The sequence below is a fragment of the Aulonocara stuartgranti genome (genome assembly GCF_965226115.1).
Source record: "Aulonocara stuartgranti genome assembly, chromosome: 15".
NCBI classification, from domain to species: domain Eukaryota; kingdom Metazoa; phylum Chordata; class Actinopteri; order Cichliformes; family Cichlidae; genus Aulonocara; species Aulonocara stuartgranti.
Window position 1 is genome coordinate 21,012,149 of NC_138951.1, and position 9,467 is coordinate 21,021,615.

A 9,467-nucleotide genomic window follows, 5' to 3' on the forward strand; every position below is an offset into this window, starting at 1 on the left:
CCTAAAATGAAAGACATAGCTAATTCAAATATATATAGTGTTCATAATTTAACCTCTGCACATAAGCTAGTTGGGATCTATCACAGAAACAGCATGTCGTGATAAATATGCATTTTATGTATGGTTTGAAATTTGTAAGTTAAGGAATTGCTGTAACTGTATATTTGCATTCTTCTCTACTTTGTAGTTCAACTGTTGCACAGTAGTTTACCTAAGCATTTGATGTATGTTTTTGGTACACATGGACAGATTTTCTATTTGTCATTATTTTTTTAAGTACATATTTATCGACTTAAAACACTTGGAGACTGGGGCTACGTGCACACGTACACAGGTATTTTTGAAAACTGAGATTTTCCGTTTTCGTTTTAAAAAATAATCCCGTCCACATGTAAACGCAAAATTGAAGGAAAACACTGCTAGGAACATGCCAAAGCAACAAATGGCGATATATTCCTAACTGTGTAGAAATGTTGGCCAATCAGAAGTCTAGAAGTCTGGGTGGGAAAGCGTACACAAAGATGGCACATAGTGTCATGGTCCTGGGTCGTTGACCCACCGTTTTGTGTTTATTCTGGTTTGTATTAGTTTAGGGTTGAACCTGTAGTTTGGTGTATTGTCAGCCCTACCTGTGTCTGTCCTTGGTGCTCTGTTCATGTCCCCATGTTGTGTTGTAAATCAGTCTGTCAAAGGAGCTTGCAAAGAAAAGCGTCTGGACTTCTTTAAGTTGCTTGAAGACGTTTCACCTCTCATCCAAGAAGCTTCTTCAGTTCTAAGGTCAAATGGTGGAGAGTCCCAGATATAAACCTAGTGGGAGTGCCCCCCCACAGAGGGACAAAAGGACCCCCTGATGATCCTCTAATCGCCTGAGCCAAGGTGGGAAACTGGGCGTGGGTCCCAATCAGCCAGAGTTTCGGGTGTGTTCATTGTGAAACCTGGCCCCACCTTATCATGCGAAATGATATTCGCATGATAAGGTGGGGCCAGGTTCAGTGTTGCTGGATCTGCCGAAGGAAGATCAGACATGGATGGGGTGCTGCGACTGTGACCCGCCCATATGGAAAAGAAATAGTAAAAACTTATATGTGATTACACTTTCATGAGTAAATCATATAAGGCTTACGTGATTTACTCATGAAAGTGGCCACTTTCTCATTACTTTCATATATTGTTTTAGTAAGTATCCAAAACATACAAGTTTCATTATATAATTTTTCAAGGGATCTTATATCTGTTTTCACTCTTATATGCTTTTCATACAAGTTTCACACAAGGCAGATACAAACTTTATAAGATATATATATATATATATATATATATATATATATATATATATATATATATATATAGAGAGAGAGAGAGAGAGAGAGAGAGAGAGAGACAATCCAGCACATAACAGCAGGGTGCAAGATGCAAGCAGGCAAGGCATACATGGAACGCCATAACCAAGTGGCCGGCATAGTGTACAGGAACATCTGTGCCGAGTATAATCTGGAAGTCCCGAGGTCAAAATGGGAGATGCCCCCAAGGGTGGTGGAGAATGACCGAGCTAAGATCCTGTGGGACTTCCAGATACAGACGGACAAAATGGTGGTGGCTAACCAACCGGACATAGTGGTGGTAGACAAACAGAAGAAGACGGCTGTAGTGATCGATGTAGCGGTTCCGAATGACAGCAATATCAGGAAGAAGGAACACGAGAAGCTGGAGAAATACCAAGGGCTCAGAGAAGAGCTCGAGAGGATGTGGAGGGTGAAGGTAACGGTGGTCCCCGTGGTAATCGGAGCACTAGGTGCGGTGACTCCCAAGCTAGGCGAGTGGTTCCAGCAGATCCCGGGAACAACATCGGAGATCTCTGTCCAGAAGAGCGCAGTCCTGGGAACAGCTAAGATACTGCGCAGGACCCTCAAGCTCCCAGGCCTCTGGTAGAGGACCCGAGCTTGAAGGATAAACCGCCCGCAGGGGCGTGCTGGGTGTTTTATATATATATATATATATATATATATATGTATATATATATATATATATATATATATATATATATATATCTTTTCCATATGGGCGTGGTTTGTCTTTTGTGGTCGGAGAGTGGAGAATCACACAAGGTGGTCTGCAAAGAGAGTTTTAGGATGCTTCCTCCCTCTGTCCGCTGCATAGTCCATCCACGGGTTTGCAAGGCTGGCTCAATTGACGGCTGCCACACCACTAAGAGGTTTTTCAGAAATATGCAAACCGTAGAAAGTGGATTCTATGTTACTACTAGTATAATACTTGTGACTCTGTAGCAGACAACAGTTTGAAAAAGTGCTATTAAAAAAGATCCCTAGCCCTCATGTCATACTGGGACCTTTTTGTGCCACTTTTTTGTTTTAAATGCATGCCATTTCCACTGTGTTCAGTGGAATATAACCAAACTTGCCAAAGGATTATTTTTTTAAAAGATTTTTAAAATTTCAGTGTGAATTTCTTAAAACAGCCTGGCTGAGCAGCAAAAATCCCCACACCCATTACCCTAGGGACCGTTTTGTGCCCCATTGACTTCCATTATAAACGCTATTGTTGTAACTTTATTGCAGTTTTGTTTGATAACAGCATTTTGATTATTTTGTAAGTGATTTAAGTGTTAGTCACATGTTTAGTGAGGGCTGTGACTAATTATAGATTTAATTTTATGCTAAAAGGGAGCATTTAACAGGTATTTTCATTAGAAAACTGGGTTTCCCAGAATCCTTTGTAGTAGACGAAAGTTACTCTGGGGTTTTTTAGCTAGAAAAGAAAGTTTGGGAAGCCATTGTATGTTGCTCTGATGTCGAGCAGTTTATTTGTTGTACATTCCCCTTTTGAAGCCTTATATAAAACTATCGTTTCTACAATTGATGTCCGATCCATTTTTTGGCTAGTGGATTCGCCACAACAGCTATTTTTCATCCCAAAATTATTATTATATGATTTTATTTATTTATTTTGCTTTGGATGTCAATGAGGACTCAGGGCCTTGAAGTTTTACTTTTTATATTTGTCCACCAGGTGGCGCCATTTTTTCACTTTTGGGCAAGTGAAGGAAATGAAGTAACTCGCGTATTTATTCCATAGACTTTCTGCTCAAATAAATGATAATTCTGTGTCACTAACAGTCTTAGACAATGGTGTGTATGTTTAAAAAATGTAAAATAAAGGTCTTTATGCCTAAAAAAATTTAAAAAGGAAAGAGAAAAATAAGTGTGTCTGTGTCTAACTTCAAAAGTCTTTCCTCTGTTAGAAGGCCACGCTGCAATATAAACAAAATAAACATAAAAGCAGGGGCCGAAACCAAATTAGACTGGGTTTTGTCTGCGGGCTCAAATTGTTTATGCAGATGCAATGCAGCAGAGGTTATAAGAATGAGCAGTAGAGCGGGAGTAGTCATTTTCAGGATGGCAAGATATTATAGCACAGATGAAGTGTTGGAAATGGTCCTGGACTCAGAGTGCCAGGATAACTCCTCATCCTCCTCCGAGGATTCTGGAGAGGAAACGGATAATTCTGTGGAACTAGAGCAGCTGGAGTCCAGTTCCCACGAAGAAACATCTGACGCTGAGAGCGAAGGGGAGATGGAGGAAGCAGCTTCGGAATGGACTGCAAAAAATGGCAAAATCGTTTGGTCCCCCACTCATACGGAGACCCTCCGCTATTTTCCTGCAGCTACAAATGTCACCCCAGGACCGACACACTACGCCGCCGCCCGAATCAGGGACCCGGCATCCAGCTTTGCACTCCTCTTCACGGATGAAATTGTGCAGCACACGGTGGCCATGACTAATCCGCACGGGAGACGCGCAGTCGCCGGCTGGCGTGACATGGACTGTGATGAATTGCGTGCTTATGTTGGGCTGCTCATCTTGGCCGGTGTTTACCGGTCAAGACACGAATCGTCTCGCAGCCTCTGGGGTGATAAATGCGGACGGGATATTTTTCGAGCCACCATGTCCCACAAGCGTTTCCATCAAATCGGCGGGGCGCTCTGTTTTGATGATAAGCTTTCCCGACCCCGTCAGGACAAGTTGGCTGCCTTCCCCAAGGTGTGGGATTTGTGGACACATCGCCTGGAGCTGCTCTTCAACCCAGGTAGAGACATTTGTGTTGATGAACAGCTCGTCCCGTTCCGGGGAAGGTGCAAGTTCAAGCAATATATACCAACGAAGCCAGCAAGGTACGGTCTAAAAATATGGGCTGTATGCGACGTGGAAACTTCCTACGCCTGGAGACTCCAGGTATACACCGGCAAAGCTGGCGATTGCGCGGAGGTGAACCAGGGGATGCGGGTGGCCCTGGAGCTAATGGAGGGGCTCCAGGGAAACGTGGTGACATGTGACAATTTTTTCACGTCCTTTGCCCTGGCAGAAGAGCTGCTGAAGAGGAAAGTGGCCCTAGTTGGAACGATTAGGAAAAATAAGCCGGAGCTTCCGCCTCGATTGCTCCAGGCAAGAGGGAGAGCGGTCCTGTCGTCTGCGTTTGCCTTCACGCTCACCCACACTCTCGTCTCCTATGTCCCCCGACGTGGCAAAAATGTGCTCTTGATGAGCACAAAACACCGCACTCCGGATGTGAGCGGGGAAGGGAAGCGAAAGCCAGTAATCATCCAAGATTACAATCGGTGCAAAGGTGGCGTCGACAACCTTGACAAGGTAGGTGTCATCACACATCAGTTACGCACAGATTTATTCATTCTTGCTCATATATTCTTGTGTAAAATATACATAGGTTTGAAATTTTCTGTTTTGTGTGTGTGTGTGTGTGGTTTTTTTAGGTTGTTGGCACCTATTCCTCTAGGAGGAAAACAAATCGCTGGCCAGTGGCACTCTTCCACAACCTGCTGGACGTGTCACTGTACAACTCCTACGTGCTGTGGAACGCTATTGACCCATCCTGGAAACAGCAGAAAAATTACAAACGGAGGCTGTATGTTGAAGAAGTGGGTGAAGCTTTAGTAAACCCACACATACTGAAGCGAGGACGCCTTCCCCGCTCATCAGGTGCTGCAGACATCGTGACGAGTGGGCAGAGTGCTGCTGCAGGCCCCGCCCTGATCCCTAGTTCCAAGGGCAGGAGACAGTGCGACTTCTGCGATGAGAAAAGGAGACGCGTCGTCGGCACCTGCTGCAAATGCGGGAAGTCCACATGTAAGGACCACATTGTGTTCATTTGCAAAGACTGCGTCAACTGAGGACTCTGACACACCTCCACATACACACCACACCTCCACATATGCTCTTCCCCTCTCCCTCCCTTTTTCTTACTTATATCTTTCCCGTTCCCAAAAACATAAATGTTCATGTTCATTGTTCTAAATAAAAGTTTTTTTCTGGTTCAAACTGATCTTGTATTTTCATTTACATATTTTTTTTCATTTTATTTTAGAACACAACAAGGTAAAAAGCATTGGGGAAAAAGTGAAAAATCATAATATACCATTATATTGAATTTCCTGTGCCCCTGCATTAAAAATAATGCTGGATCAAAACGAATGTTGGTGCGAATCTTTGGACCATCCAAAGGCCTAATTATAATAAAAGTGAAATATTACTTCAAATGTATTTTATGGAAAATATTAAGGTTTTTTTGGGGGGCTAAAAAAACGGTGCGCTCATGTAATTAAACTGCGATTTAAAGGGCTAAAACCCCCGAAATATAATTAAAACTTTATATGAATATTTCAGGGAGAAGTAGTTTTAAAAGATTGGCTAATTTAAAGTGGAAAAAAATATGAATATATAATCTTTTTATAGCACTTTTTGGGGCGTGGCAGAAAACGGTTCCTAGGGCAATGAACGTAAGTTTTTTTTTTAAATTTGCCCCTGCATTAAAAATAATGCTGGATCAAAACAAATGTTGGTGCGAATCTTTGGACCAAGGTCCTGCACCCATCCGTCGGTAAACTGTACCTGGGCTTGTTGCAGTGACCTGAAGTTACTAAACTTCATGAGTGTATGCACTCACTCCAAGAACCGTATAATTATAAATCTGAGCGTGGTGAAAGTTGGGCAGCACGCTAATGTCTTTTGTCCACTCTGTGTGCTCGTAAGGGTCTAACCCTTTCACTTCTTTGATTTTTTCCTCGTATCTTTTCTCTGTCTTTTCGTCGAGTCTGTCTTTGTACGGCATTGTTCTCCTTTTGTTTTGTACATTCCTTTTTTGTGCGTCAAAGAAAAAACAAGAAGGTATTGGAACCGGAGAATGAACGTTTTGCGGTGCTGCAAATGCTTGCATTTGATGCGGTACTTGGATTGTTTTGCCACGAGTTCCCGGCATGCAATGCGCGAAAATCACGTGATTGCTAAACAAGGGGGAGGGTGCATCCGGCCTCCTCGGCTGTAATTGGTCCAGCCCAGAGTCGATCATGACCAATTGGCCAATCCAACACCTTTCATTATATATATACCCTTCCTAAAAATAAAAAAAAAAATAAAAAAAAATCCATCGGCCCATAAAAACAAAAAATCGCCAGCGGCCCACCGGGCAAATGCCCGGTATGCCCGATGGCCAGTCCAGCTATGCCCCTAATATATATATATAGATGTGTGTGTACACACAATTAATTTGACATTGAGTGGTGGGGTTTAAAGGTGTGTTGCACCTCCAGCACTTGCAGGAAGATGGCCCTTAACCTCGTTTTCATCATTCCAAAAGCACGCTCTATGATGGTGCGTGCCCTGGAATGATGGCTGTTAAAGCGCTGGGCTTACACACCTTGGACTGGCCTCTTGTAGGGTGTGCTGAAAGGGAGTGGACGCTGGAGGCATGGGTACTCTCCATCTGCGGGGATGAAATGCCCTGGAGGAGGGTAGACTGACTGACTGTACAGTGGGCTGTGGCGGAGCACCCTGGAATCATGCACCGACCCAGGCCAGCCCACGTATGTGTCGATAAAGCGGCCCCGATGGTCACAAACCGCCTGCAAGATGATGGATAGAAACAGTTTTCTGTTCCTATAGGACTGACCATCAGGGCCACTTGGACACTTGATGCGTACGTGGCAGCCGTCGATTCCACCCACCGCTTTCATAAAGGCTCTGTGGTGTGCCAGCCCTGCAAACCCACGGGACACTACCTCCAGGTCCTCTGGAGTTGTTGGGAGGTGGATGACCTGGTAGCAAATGGCCAACACCTGTTTTGTGACTCGGTGGACGATGTAGTGGACAGTAGAACGAGGCATCCCAAACACTCTTGAGACCACCCTGTAGGATGCTCCACTTGCCAACCAGAAAAGATACACCAGTATCTCAATTGTGGCACCCCATCCATGCTGCCGATCCTGGTTCAGGAGATTTAGCAACACTGCCAGAGATGCCCTGCTTAGCCGAAAATCAGGCCTTGGATCCTCCTGGTTAAAAAAACGGTCCAGGACTGGTACACCTTGGTTAATCCTGCAGTACAACGGCCTTGTCTGGTTAAGGAAAAGGTGGAGAACAGCATAAACAGTTTTAATAGAAAGGTATGACTTCATTTATTTTATGACATATATATTATGGCATATATTGATTACTAAGCTTGAGTGAAATATACTAACACTGATAAATAACAGTTTAAACATTTCATCTGTGTAGCTAAGCTTTTTTATGAACTAAAAATTAACCGTTTTCAGCTTTCTTACAATTTTACTGCCATTTTATGTACACAAATAAGTAACAGGATCATATGAATAATTGAAAATAAATTGAAACTTATAGAAGAACATTTTCTAAGAGATTTTGTTCATATATTTTGAATGACCGCTGTCATTCAGTCACCAAAATTATCCATAAAACTAGCTAAGTAATTCCTAAATGCATCTAGATTAATAGTTTTACCTGGATATGATTTTCTCTGATGAGCCTGCAGTTCGAAGCATGCCGGCGATGACGACCGCAACACAGTTTTTTTTAGCTTGTCGATAATTAAAAATGTACACAAAAAACAGCAAGATTTCGGGGCGCTGACGACCGGAAATATTCTTAATTAAGGGCGGGAGTAGATCAGGCTAGACCGTCCAATTTCACAGCCGTTTACTTCTGGCCTACCCGACCTTCTGAGGACCTGGCCCACGTAGACTGCGATGGCCGGGTCCTTAATGTGTGTTTTGTTTGGGCAAAAATAGAGAGGGCACAGCCTTATGAAACAGGAAAATATCGCTGTGTAATCCATTCATTTCAACAAAGTAACTGTATTTTGAATACCACCTTTTAATAGGGTAACTGTAAAGGAATACAGTTACGCATATTTTGTATTTTATATACGTAACAGCATAGAGGATGTATTCCATTACTCCACAACACTGTTTATGTTGAGGTAACTTGTTAATGAGTATCTGGTAGAATTGAATGTATTCCTTGTTCACATGTGGCTATATACTCTACTGAGAATATACATATTTAATAATAATGTGAGTGGATCTTCAAAGTATACATCAAAATAGCTCATGGAGAACATGAGTAGGAAAAGCTAAGAGTTTATCAGCAATAATCCTTTTTGAATCCTTTCATAACCACCATAAGCAAGCATACCATCTCAACATGTATTTGCTCAAAAATGTATTTATTACTACAAACACATCTTTAATCATCGAGACAAGGAAAAGCAACAGTAGATAAATGGAAGTATCTCTTCTTTGGAAAGTGTGCAATTTCATCAGGTGGGCGCGGTGAATCCTCATGAGCAGTTGCACCAGGAGGCTTTTCTGAGAATGTTGAATTTAGGTGTTTTCTGTAGTTACTAGAAACTCCAATAGGTGGAGGACTTGGGCGCAGTGGGACTTCAGGAGGAGGTAGAATGGGACACTGGTCAGTGTCATTTGTCAGGCACCGAGGTGCACGTACACCAAAAGGATCCAAAAGCACACTCAAATGCGAGCAGCAAAAAACTACTATATTAACAAAAGGTGACCCAGGATAACCAGAGAAGCAAGCGAGGAACTGAAAAACCCGGGGAAATAGATGATGCGGGGAAGCCGAAATCGGGACCGTGAGAGGCTGCAACAGAAAGGGGAGAAAATTAATAGTGAGCTGGGAAAACAGGTAAACGCAACAAGACAGGGTTTGTGTAGTTGGCTTATGATCGGAGTGGGACCGTGGGACTCGGGAAGGGAGTGTGAAATTCTGTGGAAACGGTATCCGTAGAGTCAGTGATGAGGCCAGGTGGTGCACCGGGTGGTCCAAGCCAGCAGGCAGGTGGCAGATGCAGGACGCCAGATCGAAATCTAGACACATGAAGGCAGAGTTAACGCAGTTCAAATGATACATCAGTACAACGCTTTCGCGGGAGGCAAGTTACCACAGAGAGGTGATTAACGGACTGGCATGGGGAATCCGTCTGCACGGGGTTAAATATTAGTGATGGGTCGTTCGCGAACGAAATGGCTCTTAGAGCCGGCTCTTTGACGTGAACGACGCGAGCCGGCTCCTTATCGCGAGCCGTCACGTGTGTTTTGTTTTGTTTTTTTTCTCTCACCCTCT

The 9,467-nt window shown here is 43.4% G+C and overlaps 1 protein-coding gene across 1 annotated transcript; it reads left to right on the forward strand.

The window, feature by feature from the left end:
* Positions 1 to 2,069: 2,069 nt before the first annotated feature.
* Positions 2,070 to 5,301, forward strand: LOC309688774 (piggyBac transposable element-derived protein 4-like). The gene is made up of 2 exons (XM_082504725.1): positions 2,070 to 4,664; positions 4,787 to 5,301. Exons 1-2 carry the CDS (start codon positions 3,381 to 3,383, stop codon positions 5,201 to 5,203), a joined length of 1,701 nt encoding a protein of 566 aa, XP_082360851.1. The 5' UTR covers positions 2,070 to 3,380; the 3' UTR covers positions 5,204 to 5,301.
* Positions 5,302 to 9,467: the final 4,166 nt, after the last annotated feature.

Excerpts from the sequence above, each read along its gene's own strand:
- LOC309688774 (XM_082504725.1), top strand. The coding sequence starts at position 3,381 with ATGAGCAGTAGAGCGGGAGTAGTCATTTTCAGGATGGCAAGATATTAT. Across the intron at positions 4,665-4,786 it reads GCGTCGACAACCTTGACAAG|GTTGTTGGCACCTATTCCTC; the intron begins GTAGGTGTCATC and ends TGGTTTTTTTAG.